Here is a 14146-nt window from a genome sequence, read left to right on the forward strand (position 1 = left end):
ATCATTTAAAGATTTAGAGATCTACAAATGTTTATGAATCTTTATTGAATCTATAATACTCAATTGGGTGGTTGTTGTATTTATAATAAATAAAATGAATTCTATTATTTTCAATGCCATCATATTTATTTAATGGACCTGACAGATACTTGATTTGAAACTAGATGTACCGCATCGCGGTACAAAATATGACCGCCGCTCAGGCCTTCACTGGCTTTCCACAAAAATAAATGACGTGGAGTAATTTGGCTGTATTGCGTGTTTATGTATATACCTTAAAAAAGTAATAGTATGTGCATGTCTGTCTGTGTGTGTGTGTGTGTGTGTGTGTGTGTGTGTGTGTGTGTGTGTGTGTGTGTGTGTGTGTGTGTGTGTGTGTGTGTGTGTATGTGTGTGTATTTGTGTATGTGTGTGTCTGTGTGTGTGTGTGTGTGTGTCTGTGCGTGTATGTATGTGTGCGTACATGTGTGCGCGTGTGTGTTTGTGTGTGTGTGTGTCTGTGCATGTGGATTTGTATGTGTGTGTATGGGTGTGTGTCTGTGCGTGTGGATGTCAGTGTGTGTGCATGCTTGCGTTTGTTTGTATTCCTGCATGTGTGTGTGTGACAGTATCATCCTAAACCAGCAACCCTTCGCTCAACAGCACCATCTACAGGCCGATGAGTGTACAGTCACTAAATGTGCACATAAATGAATTTATTTTATACCCCCCCATGGATGAAATTCTACAAAACTTAGCAGAGGATACCCCCAGAGGTTGTCAAGTTAATCATACACATGAAATATGGTGCAGTTCTGAACATCTCCACTGAAGATAGGGGCGATTAAAGCAGAATAATATTGCATTTTCATTTTTTATGGGAGGGGCGCAAATCACAAATGAGTGATTATGGGCTAGGTTGATGTGCCATAAAAATTTCTTCATCCTCGGTGCCACGGTTCAGGTAGTTATTTAGGAAAAACTGAATTTTTTGGGGTTTGGGGGGGCCCAGCGCAGGGGGGGGGGGGGGGGGGAGTGGCCCCCGGGGACCAAACGAAATTTTTCCGTAGAAGTCTAGTGGGGCTACATGCCCACCAAATTTCATGTTCCCCGGTGTTTCGGTGTCCCTGGTATCGTTGACGAAAAATTTACGAGGGCCCCAGCGCAGGGGGGGGAAGTGGCCCCCGGGGACCAAACGAAATTTTTCCGTAAAAGTCTAGTAGACCAACATACCATAAAAATGTCTTCATCCTCGGTGCCACGGTTCAGGTAGTTATTTAGGAAAAACGGCATTTTTTTGGGTTTGGGGGGGCCCAGCGCGGGGGGGGAGTGGCCCCCGGGGACCAAACGAAATTTTTCCTTAGAAGTCTAGTGGGGCTACATGCCCACCAAATTTCATGTTCCCCGGTGCTTCGGTGTCCCTGGTATCGTTGACGAAAAATTCAGTAAGGTGACGAAAAAAAAAAAAAAAAAAAACTTTGACAATCCCTATATGACCGGCTAGCTACGCTAGCGGCGGTCATAATGATCACATTTCACTGTTCTGTGTGTTTTTTTGGTTTTTTTTTTTTTTTTTTTTTTTTTTTTACCATATATTCAACTCTTATATTGTAAGAGTAGCCTTTCTGTCTGTTTCTTTGTGGCTACAGTTTCTGTTCCCGGTCTTCAATTTTTCTGTAGATTTGTAGACATTGAGCCATTGTAAAACACTATCAACGCCCCTGGATGTTAATGTGCATATTTCAACACATGAACTCCATGTAAATATTTATGTCCCTCTGAGTCAAGTTCCTATGGTGATGTGGCAGTGAAAGTGAAAGTGTTTTTTTGGGCGGATCTTGCTCTGCTTTTGTTTTATAACCAGTATAAAAGTTAACAGGTCTGCGCAACAACAGGCTTCATTTCAGATCTGCTGTCAGTGCATTGAGTGTGGATTGTTTCGAAGATTTTGGTAAGAAAGATGTTTATAGAACTTTTAAAAACTTTTGACAGCAATGTATAATGTATGGATAATCCAAAATAATCCATGATTATGTCAAATCCATTTTAAAAGCTTTTTTAGCAATCAAATATTACATTGAAAATCCCTGTTGAATCAATAAGGCTTTATATTATCAGAATAATTCATGTATTAATTTGCAGTCCTTGATTAAATATTTCAAACTTTTCTTTACAACAGAGAATTTCACGTTGGTGAAGGAAACAACAGCTTCTCTATTCTAGTCTAAGTTCTTCCTGTGTCTCGTGCTCTGAAACATAAAGGTGAGATTTAAAAGATAAAAGGGGGTCTGTGTAACGCTTTCAGTTTTCAAACCGTACAGTTTTTCAAAAATGCTTAAATACAATTTTTGAAACTATGGATCCACAAAACATGCACACAAGATGCAAAACATCACACATCTCTTGCAAAAGCAAACACTTCATTCAAAACTAAAAATGCTATTTTGTGAAGTAGCTCTACGCACAAACATCAAATGATTAGCCACATACACGCCTAACCACACACGGATGTGAAAAATATAAAATATTTTGCTTGTTCAGTGTGCAGTGGAGTGTACAGGAGTTTGTCAGTCGTACATGTATGTGCACAAATACACTGTATATACAGTATGAATGCACAGTTGATGACCTTTACAGTTATTGAAATTAAATGAATCAACACTGAACTGATTTGAGCTGAATAATGACACTGCTTGTTAGACCTGCTTTACAGCAGAATTAGCCTAATTTTTTTTCTATTGTAAAGCTGCTTTGAAACAATCTGTATTGTGTTACAGTGCTACAGAAATAAAGGTGACTTGACTTGTATGCATATTCAGTATATATTTACAAAATAAACAGAAATGCGAGGGTCAAAAATATATTTGTTTCTCAAAACATTGAGTTTGATTTCTAAGTGATCAATTTATGTGTGTTTTCACATGATCATTGGGTGTAGGTCATCAGTAAATGAGTGTGACATATAAATGGCAGTGTTTCCCAAATGAAACAAAAGAGCTGTTTGTTTTGAGTCATGAGTCTAATGTGGCTTAACTGTGAAACAGAGTTTTGAACTCTGGATCAAACTGAGTTTAAAGCATGTGATGTGCTTGTATTTTTGCTGACTTGGTCTGAAGATTAGGTATAAGAGTGATGGTTTCGTGGTACGGTGGCCGAGAGAAAACACATGCAAATAACCTCCCGCCGCAAAATAAGAAAACATCTTCATCAGTTTTACAACACACGTGTGCTCCAAATGCTCACAACACAACCAAATACAGAAACGCGCTGCAAAAGTTCACAACACAACCAAATACTGCTGTTAACATAACGGTTGCAAATAAATATATTTGTTTATTTTTGGTTTTGGTTTTTACAAAAAAGTTTTTCAAATATGCGTTATATACGAGTGTCTCAACTTTAAAACTTTAGACTCTACATTACCTAACATTTCTTATTGTTAACTTTAATTTCTTAACATTACTTTTCTTTATGAAAATTTAAACATATGTGTACAGTGTAACTGATGTATAGATTAATATATTTCCCTCATGTTCTTTTTCTCTCTCTTTTTTATTTATTTAGTTTAGTTTTCAGCTCATTGTTCTTTTTTCATTTGTATTCTGATGACATTGAACATATTGTTAATACATTTTGTATATTGCATACAAGTTTTATGTCATAAAAATGTAATCACTGTATGTTTTGCAAAAAACAACAAAAAAGTTCAAAGAAATAAAATAAAATAAAATAAAATAAAGTAGACTTTTGAGCTGTAAGCACGTCCCAGCCTAGTTCGTCACTTATTGGGGTCCCCTGGAAACATTTCCGTTGTGGTCTGTGTTATTTGCAGCGCGTTTCTGTATTTGGTTGTGTTGTGAACTTTTGCAGCGTTTCTTTATTTGGTTGTGAGTATTTGGAGCACACGTGTGAAACTGATGAAGATTTTTTCTTAATTTGCAAGTGTTTTTTTTCTACTTGCATGTGTTTTGTTTTCTTCAGTTGCAGTGCGTTGAGCTCTCTCGGCCACCATATCGTGGGCCTCAAGTTCCACTTTTAGTTTCTAAACAACTTAAAAAAATTTTTTTGCATTTAAGATCTCTGTCTTGTGATGTCCACATGGTTTGCATAAGCAAGGAAAAGCGTGCAGGGCAATCCATTTTACAAAACTTAAAATGAGTGAATGATTTGTATACTCATATTGAACTATAGAACATCTAAAAGTATGGTTTCATGAATAATGTCTTGAGAAATGCTAAGATACAACAAATGTAACCTACAAATTACAGTTTAAAAAAAATGCTTACACACTAAAAGTGGAATTATTTTGACAGCTCTGGAATTCCCAGCCTGATCACATGAAATGCGTCTCTGTAGCATGCATTTTATTTATTGTGCAATTTGTACGTGGAAATTAGTTTTTACGTGCATATGATACACACTTTATGGCGTGTAATAAAGTTTATTAACTGTAATAAAGTTTATTAACCCCACACCACTAATCCTACCCAAGGGTTTTACAGTGCGTATCATAAGCAAAATAAGTAACTGTTATCTTTTTGTTGTCGTTTATATGTAGCAAATTTATGTTAGTTAAATAAGTGCAATCTTGCATTTCTTTTCTTTTCTTTTCATTTTGTTTTTTTGTTTAATTTTTTGTCAACTGGAATAAATGAAATACATGAAATAATATATATATAATTAATTGATAGTATGTTTGGTTTTGGTCCTCTCTTCCTTTTAATTTACTTTCCCCTTGGATAAAAAATGCTGCAACATCACCTCTGTCGCCACTGCTATACATACTTATGATGCCTTACATTTTAAAAAAAAGTATCACTTTGCAGTGAGTGTGGTATTAAGTTATTTTTGTTCTATAGCGCAAAATTTTTGTTTTGAGTTCAAGATAAATATCAGAGCAGGATGTTGAATTTACATGTACATATGTATTCTCATGTCACCTGTAAAGATTTGAACAAATGAACCAAAATTCCCTCTTACCCAAGGGGTTTACAGTGCGTATCACATGCACGTAAAAACTAATTTTCGCGTATAAATTGCACAATAAATGCATAGGCGATGGGGGACCTTGAGGCCCACTTAGCGAAACCATTCACTCATGTATCTAATCTTCAGACCAAGTCATTACATGCTTTAAACTCAGTTTGATATTGTAAAACAAACTTTTTGCAAAACTCTGTTTCACAGTTCTCTACATTAGACTCATGACTCAAAACAGCTCTTTTGTTTAATTTGGGAAACACTTAAATGCCACATTCATTTACTGATGACCTAGTGATCATGTGTGGAAGCAGTGGAAGGGTTGAAGAGCATAAACAGCTGTGCTCTACCCGGCAAATTAAAACTCTGGTGCTTTCAGTTTGGTCTACTGCCGAGGTTGCTGTGGCCACTGACTGTGCACAAGGTTTCTTTGACAACAGTAGAGAAGCTGGAAGCTTTAATAAGTGCATGCATCAGGAAATGGTTGGGAGTTCCACGCTGCCTCAGCAGAGTGGGACTTTATAGTAAAGGAATATTGCAGCTACCAGTCTTTTAACCGAGGAATTTAAGTGCGCCAAGGTCAGACTGGAAATGACATTAGCACACAACAAATGTGTAAGGGGGGTGGCACCTGTGTTGAAAACTGGAAGAAAGTGGTCAGCAAAGAAAGCTGTGGAAGATACAAAGGCTGCCCTTCAAATTGGTGATATTGTGGGGCAAGTACAGCATGGAAGAGGGGGTTTTGGGCTCAGTTTAGCTCCACCTATGGCACAAGGCAGCCCCAGCTCAAAAGAGGAAGCTGGTAGTCAATGAGGTGCAAAAGCAGGAGGAGAGGATGAGGTCCATTTCCCAGGCCAGGCAGGGAAAATGGATGAGATGGGAGAGTGTGGAACAATGCAAGATGGGCTGGCAAGACCTATGATCAATGGAACAGAGTAGAATCAGTTTCCTTATCAGGTCAACATATGATGTTCTCCCATCACCACAGAACCTAAACCTCTGGGTAGGAGAGGATCCCTCATGTCCTTTGTGTTCATCACCTGCCACATTAAGGCACATTTTGACAGGATGTAAGGTGGCTCTTAGCCAAGGACGGTTTACTTGGTACCATGACCAGGAACTACAATGTTTGGCTTTAGCATTGGAAGACAAGCGTAACATGACCAATAAGTTGCCACCTGTTGTAGCAAAACATTACACACAGAAGACAATATTCCTCCGCCCAGGAGAGCAATCACCAAGAAAAGGCGTTAAAACCAATTCTCGCCTAGGACAACTGGAAGCTGCTAGAGACTGGAAAATGCTGGCAGATGTTGATCAACGGCTTATTTTTCCACCTGAGATTGCCACCACTAACCTTCGACCAGATATTTTCTTGTGGTCTGGATCAGCACGCCTTGTTCACCTGATAGAGTTAACAGTGCCATGGGAGGATAAGATGAGGCGCATGAGAGGAAGAAACTGCGCTATGCTCATCTAGCCACTGAAGCAGAACAGCGAGGATGGAGAGTCCGGGTTTATCCAGTGGAAGTGGGTTGTCGGATTCAGTGGCCAAGAGTTGCGTTGCACAGTGAAAAACTTATCTGAAGCAGCAGAGAGGAGCAGCAACTGGCTGTGGTTTAGATGAAAAGATTCTGGCTAGCTGTGTACAGGCCACCACACAATACGGTTTCGAAGAATTTTTGAAAAACTTGAAGAGTCTGTTGGATTATTTGTGTAGTTTGCATAGTTATCATAGTTATTACAATCCCGTGTACTGTATTTTGTGTGAATGAGGATTTGGATTGGACAGATATTGTTGTGTGTTGCAGTAGGTAGTATGCCATCCGGAACCGTTGAAAAAAGAAAAGGTTATCATGACAGTTATCTGTTATCATGTGAAAATACTTATACATCAATTGCTCACTTAGAAATCAAACTCGATGTTTTGAGAAACAAATATATATTTGTCTGTATATTTTGTAAGTCAAGTCACCTTTATTTCGCAGCAGCTTCACAATAGTAAAAATTTCAAATTCTGCTGTAAAGCAGGTCTATGTTACACACATTCCGTTGGGTTTTTCTTTAGATTTGTTTTCATGGACTTTTAGTTTGTTAAAAGATACAATATAGTTGTTTTACCTTTTTTGACATCTGTGTGCAGTTATGTGGCTAATCATTTACAGTTTTTCTGAATTGCTAAAACACATTTCTTGAAACCATCACTTTCAAAACTTTAAACACAAAACCAAATTTTCAAACCACATTCAGAGAACCTCTGACTCTTCTGACAAAATCAAACAATTGCTTCAAAACCATTTATTCAAATAGTTTTTCTGAATTGCTAAAACACTAAACTCCATTCTCTGCAACTGCAAAATCACGGTCAGTGAGAGAGATTTTATTCTGCTTCAGCATCATGTCTTCATGTTGGTACGGCCTGAGTATTTTGTCCACATCACAGACAATGTCATCTCTGCAGGCAAAGGGAAAAACCCTAAAGCCAGATCCAGCCTTGACAACATTCTCCACACCTTGCTCTTTCTCGTCCTCCTCTTCTTCCTCCTTGTTCACCAACTCTTTTACACAAACTCTTCCCTCTTCCCTCTTACTGTATATTGTTTCCATCCATTATTGGTATCAACATTCAGTGCAACATTTTGAGTCCATTTTGGGACTCTGAACTGACTTTTTATTATTGGTTTGGTCACATCATCAGAAATAAGTGTAAACAATTTTTAGTCGCTGTGTGTAAACCATGATAACTGTGTTGTAGTTGTGTTCAACTTTTGCCTGCCTGTGTTTAGCGTTTTGAACATAAGTGCATAACAGTGCGAAATGTGTATTAGTGAGTGAAAAACATGTTTAGAGTTTTGAAAAAAGAGTGTATGAGATTTGCAAACAGTGTTTTAACTACCTGAACTTGTTTCATGTTTTACAGAAAGGGTGATTTATTTGAAAAATTGGTCTAGGCTATTGAGAATTTGGATCAGAGAATGGGGTTTAGTGTTTTAGCAATTCAGAAAAAACTTATAATGGTTTGTGTGTAGTTATATGCAAAAACACCATTAGACGAGTTAAAATAGTTTTGAATGAAGTGTTTGCTTTTGTGAGAGATGTGTGAAGTTTTCCATCTTGTGTGCATGTTTTGAGGTTGTGTGTGTAGAGTTTTGAGAAATGGAGCCATTTCAGAAATTGTAAGCAATTTTTAAAAAACTGTAAAAGACTATTTAGTTGATGGCCCATTTGATCTCCCATCAGTAAAATTTTTTAATTTTCCTCAGTTTCACAGACAAGGCTTAAGCCTAGTCACAGACTAAATGCATGTTTGCGCTGTTTAAACTGAATCCTTGGGCGTCATAATACTGACGCTTTTGACATTTCGTCTACATCGAACGCACATGGCACCCTTTAGCGTCAATATGAGACGCACAGAGCTTTGTTCGGTTATGGGTAGGTTTAGGTCTGGGGTAGGGTTAGGGTTAGACCGCTAGGAGGCGCCTTCTGGCCCATTTCTATCTGCGTCTCATATTGACGCTAAAGGGTGCCATGTGCGTTCGATGTAGACGAAATGTCAAAAGCGTCAATATATGACGCCTTGGGATGAGAACGGGCTGATGAGAATGCGTTGGACATATCTTGAAATATGTCAATGCCATTCTTTTGTCTCAAGATGCACACCAGTAATGTTTTTTAAGGCACTTTTATAAAAGCTATACATTTTTTAATTAAACTAAGGCCTAATCCTGGTTTATTCTAAGCCCTGTCTGGAAAACTGGGCCTTTAAAGTGTCAGGATTTTAAGTTTCAGCTAAAATGGGCCAACACAGAGAAAGAGACTTCTGACATTTTAAACTGTTCTTTTAAGCAACATTTTTTCGACAGTTTCTTTTTATAACACTGTTAAAATTGACGTTACTTTTTTAGATGGCTACATTTGAAGATTACTGTATAATAACTCAGGAGGACCTGGAGGATATTAAAGATTCCATATCTACTCAGGATCTCCCATCAGCGATAAACACAATCAAAGAATACCTCAAAAAGCAAGATCTTGTAGAACTTAACATTGGTGTGACGGGAGAGTCAGGTTCTGGAAAGTCCACGTTTGTCAATGCATTCAGGGGTTTAGGGGATGAAGATGAAGGCGCTGCTGAAACTGGCCCAGTAGAAACCACTATGGAGCCTGAAGTTTACCTTCACCCTAAATACAAAAATGTGAAAGTGTGGGATCTTCCTGGCATTGGAACACCAAACTTCAAAGCCAACGAGTATCTTAAACTGGTTAAGTTTGAACGCTATGATTTTTTCATCATCATTGCTTCGGATCGGTTCAGAGAATGCCACACTCAGCTGGCCAAAGAGATCAAGAACATGGGGAAAACGTTTTATTTTGTTCGTTCCAAGATTGACTTTTGCATTACTGCTGAGAAGAGGAAGAAAAGCTTTGACCAGAAAAAGACACTGGATACCATTCGAGGGGATTGTGAAAATGGTCAGTTATTAAGTTTATAACAATGATTTGAACAACAAATGGTTTAAGATGTTGTGTTTAAAATTGTAACATTGAACAAATCAAGTTTACTAATGTAATAAAACAACAATTATAATATTAGCCTATTTATTAGATATAATTATTATTATTATAAAATATTTAATAAAACTCTTTTTGTACTTTTTTGTATTTTATGATGCCCTTCCTTGTTTCTGTCTATAGGTCTGAGAAAGATCGGTATAGAGGATCCTGTCGTGTTCCTGATCTCTGGTTGGGAGCTCGGCAAGTATGATTTAAATCAGCTGCAGGAGAGGATGGAGAAAGAGCTTCCACAGCATAAGAGACGTGTGCTGATGTTGGCTTTACCGAATATTACACTGGAGATTAATGAGAAAAAGAAGAAAGCTCTGGAGGAAAACATTGGAAAAGTAGCCTTGGTGTCTGCTTTTATGGCTACAGTTCCTGTTCCTGGTCTTTCAGTTGCTGTGGATTTAGTCATTGTCCAAAAAGAGATTGAAACGTACTACAATACATTTGGTCTAGATGATCCATCCCTACAGAAGCTCTGTGAGACATCTGGGAAGACCATTGAGGAACTAAAGAGTCTGATGAAGTCTCCTCTGCGTGGTGGGATACACCTAGCTTCAATATTATCTTTACTGGGTTCTGCAGTCCTGTTTGGAGCTGAAAATGCAGTTGAGTATGTTGTGAGCCTCATACCCATTCTTGGCTCTGTGGTGGCAGGAGGGATGTCCTATATGACAGTCTCAACAATGCTGAAGAGAGCTCTGAATGACATAGCAGAAGATGCCAAAAATGTGCTAATGGCTGCAGTGGGAACTGCTGTGTAAACATGCCAGAACTTGCCAGGATAGAAATTTACATGTAGCTGCTACATGTAGTTTTTTTTTTTTTTTTTTACTTGCATTTGAGGGGGGGAAAGTACAGCTTGTATCCGCGAAAAAAAATATATAAAAAACGCTTTTCTATGCTGCCAGGCCAGTAGTTGGCGATATGTCACTTTATAAACGCTACATATCTTTAGACTGAACAAGTAATATGCATGCGCATGACATCACCGTTTTCACAAATTTCCGTAGATAACGGTCTCGGTTTCAAAAACTTGCACTTTGAAAAAACATTTCAAAAGTTTGCATTTTCAGGCCCCCAGAACGCTGTTTTTCATGCAAATGAATGAGCAAAACATTAAAATGTACGTTTTTAGATGAAAACGATGTCATGTAAACAGCCCCAAAGAGAATTGCCAATTAGGATTTATGTTTAATGATAGCAAAGGTCTTACATAAAGTCTTATGGAATCAAATAAATGTAGGGCAAATTCCACTCGAAAGGGAGTGTAGCGGACCCCGCCCGAATGATGGACAAAACTTTACTGATGTTAATGAAGTTTATTGAGTACGTTTTCACTCCAAAAATCACCGTAGGACTCCAAAAATCACCGTAAGAGCTAAACAAACAAAGTACAAGAAGCGCGAATTACCGACTAGTACAAAACTCTATAACATATAGGGAATGAACTTGTGCTCCCGGGGACAGCTCAGCGACAAGAGGAGGCGTGTTCCAGTGCAAACGTTCCCTGGTGCTATATTACACTATTTCAGAAAACAGTTCTGCCACAGACAAGGAAAAACCTAGTCTAAAGTCAGTGGTGCGTTATTCAGATGCTATTTTAAGGGCGCATGCTTGGCCATAATGTAGCGTGTGCAAAACACGCATACACTTTGCTGCTCTCATCTACACAGACGCAGCAGTTCCTATTTTGGCAAACCATACATATGAAAAATATTACCAAACGAGGGAAATCATTGTGGTTTCCATGAAGATGTGACAAAATAGGCATAAATCTAGCTACCAAATTATTATACGCCTGTTTAACCAAAGCTAATTTGGTTGGGTTTCACCCATCCCCATACAATGTCACTTCTCTGTCTTTTACGGCCCTGACGCACTGATTGGTTTATTGCACATTACGCCCAAACCACACCTATGAGTAATGTAGCTACTTCAGACCAACCCATTTTAGATTTGCGTCGGGCGCAAGAGTCATTTATCCCGCCGGTATAATATCAACAGTGCCCGAGATCCGCCCACAAAGTTACTTGCGTTAATTTCGCGTTTGATATTTGCTTTTCAGATCGTTAAAATAGGGCCCATATTGTGTTAATATATTACAATATATTGAATAATATACAAGGAATTGCCGCTTTTCATATATTGAAAAATATGTGACAATATATTATATTTACTAATATATGGCAATGTTTGTAATTTGATATTCAGTAATACACATCATAATATATAGATGTATATGTGATCAGATATGGCACTGCATGTGTAATATATTGCATATATATTTAGTCATGCAACATAAACACACATAGAGAAATATATAATGTAATATAGTTATTTTTATATATTTTTTTATTATTATTTACATTATAAATGTTTCATATCTTCAAGCTAGTTAAAGGGATACTCCACCGTTTTTTCATATTAAACTATGTTATTCCCTTAACTAAGACGAGATTATACTGTTGTATTACAAATTTATTAAATGTTTAATTTAGGTTTCAACATTAAAAGTTAAGACTTTGATTTTAGTAGGGTCAGTTTCTAGCTAGAGACTCCGGCCAGTCCTGTTTTCTCTATTGTGTTTTAAATGAGTCAGATCACTGAGAATCTCACCTTTTGTTCTGCAAATGGCTTTCGGAGCCCAAATGGCTCTTGGAGCCCCAGCCCCAGACGTTGAATCGTTATTCTGATTGGATTAGCAATGCAATAGACTGTTATGCTGATTGAATTAGGATTGGCCAGACCCTCAGAGTAGGGTGTGTTCCTAGTTCATTTGCATGCTTTGTTCAGAGTCTCTGCCTCTATGTAATCCCTCCCCCTTGGAATGTATATAACTACAATGCATACTGTATTAGATTTAGATTGTTGGAGAACTGCAGCCACGTACAGCGAAGTTCTCAATAAAGAATAAATTCTGTTTGAACGCGATCCCAACGTCTCCTGGTCTTTGCTTCGATGAAGGAATAAAGTTTCCAACAATACATACCACTCTCATCTCAGTGCGTGCACTTAATCGCTCTGGCGCGCGGTGACACTTTGATAGCAGTTAGCTTAGCCCAGTATATTCAATGGTATCTAACAGCAACGAATTTAGAAGTGACCAAACACATCAACGTTTTCCCTATTTAAAAACAGTTACACAAGTAGTTATGCGACCAAGTAGGGTGACACAAAATAAAACGTGACGCTTTTCTAAGCGGGTTAAAAAGGATAACTATAATGTATGGCGGAATAGCACTTTTGGGAGTACTTCGACTCGGCGCAGTAAAAAGTCACGCCTGATCCTCTTCCCACTATTCATGGATTTCATCAGGTCCCTTTCCACAGGTGTATTAATCAAGCACAATGCAGTCTGCATTCATAATCTAGGTGCTTGATTTTATACACCTGTGGAAAGGGACCTGATGAAACCCATGAATTGACAGAAGTGAGAGGAAGAGGAGCAGGCATGACTTTTTACTGCGCAGAGTCGAAGCATTCCCAAAAGTGCTATTCCGCCATACATTATAGTTATCCTTTTTAACCCGCTTAGAAAAACGTCACGTTTTATTTTGTGTCATCCTACTTGGTCGTATAACTACTCATGTAACTGTTTTTAAACAGAGCGATTGAGTGCACGCACTGAGATGAGAGAGGTATGTATCAACTCGTCTTAGTTAAGGGAATAACATAGTTTAATATGAAAAAACAATGTAGTATCCCTTTAACAAAAGCACAAGTACACCTGTATTTACTAATGAATTTAGCCAAGTAACTATTATTGTTCTGAGGAGTGCACAGTCATTACTTAAAAAAATTAATCAGTAGAATCATAAAGATGTTTGGCCAATAGTCAACTGAACCACAGGCTCTACTCTTCAGTACAATGGTAACCCCAAAAAGTCACACATACCAGAAAAACTTTTAAATTCCAAAATAATAGAACATTAAACACAAGAACATTAAACAACAGATCTCCACCCTATATTAATATTGAGCAAAACACATCAAATAACACTTAATCTTAACATTTGCTCTCCTTTAACAGTCAGAAGCAAAGCATGCTAGGAACTAGAAATCTGTTGTAACTCATTCAGTGAATGTGTGTACAGTGAACATACATTCACATTTATATGGGAACATGTATGTGCAATATATGTACAAAATAAAGGATAAAACTTTGTGAATATAACATGTAATGCTATTTTTGTCTTCATTTATTTTATATGTATTATTATATAGCCATACATGGTCAATACATATAGCAGTATATTGAAAAATATAAGCACTAGTTTCCCATATATGTGTCACAGAGTCAGCCACACTGTCACAGCCCCAATCAATCATCACCCAGTCACCAGTACCCACCCACTCGTTCACAATCACCAGAGTACTGACTTGCTGCACCTGCACTCCCTCATCAACACAGCCTACATATTCCTAATTCAGCATCCACTCATTAGCTGTGTCCCAATGTGAAGGCTGCATCCTTCGAAGGACTGAAGACTAAGGGCGTTTTTCCACTGGGTTCGTTTGCTGCGGTCCGAACCCGAGTGCGCTAGTTCCCGGCGCCTCCCGCAGCGTTGGTCTGGTTTCACACTCAATTAATGGTGCGTTCAAGTCCTCCTGGGAATTTCGTACG

General features: G+C 38.1%; 1 protein-coding gene across 1 annotated transcript; it reads left to right on the forward strand.

Annotated features, from left to right (window-relative positions):
- The first annotated feature begins 1652 nt into the window (after nucleotides 1-1652).
- Nucleotides 1653-13696, forward strand: LOC309510353 (interferon-inducible GTPase 5-like). The gene is made up of 4 exons (XM_082185104.1): nucleotides 1653-1930; nucleotides 2159-2241; nucleotides 8865-9432; nucleotides 9655-13696. Exons 3-4 carry the CDS (start codon nucleotides 8865-8867, stop codon nucleotides 10281-10283), a joined length of 1197 nt encoding a protein of 398 aa, XP_082041230.1. The 5' UTR covers nucleotides 1653-1930; nucleotides 2159-2241; the 3' UTR covers nucleotides 10284-13696.
- Nucleotides 13697-14146: the final 450 nt, after the last annotated feature.

Source organism: Leuciscus leuciscus (genome assembly GCF_965113295.1).
Source record: "Leuciscus leuciscus genome assembly, chromosome: 12".
NCBI lineage: Eukaryota > Metazoa > Chordata > Actinopteri > Cypriniformes > Leuciscidae > Leuciscus > Leuciscus leuciscus.

What these genes read in the sequence shown, in the direction of transcription:
- LOC309510353 (XM_082185104.1), top strand. Translation starts at nt 8,865, where the DNA reads ATGGCTACATTTGAAGATTACTGTATAATAACTCAGGAGGACCTGGAG. An exon ending in TCGAGGGGATTGTGAAAATG is followed by an intron (nt 9,433 to 9,654) that starts GTCAGTTATTAA and finishes TTCTGTCTATAG; the next exon opens with GTCTGAGAAAGATCGGTATA.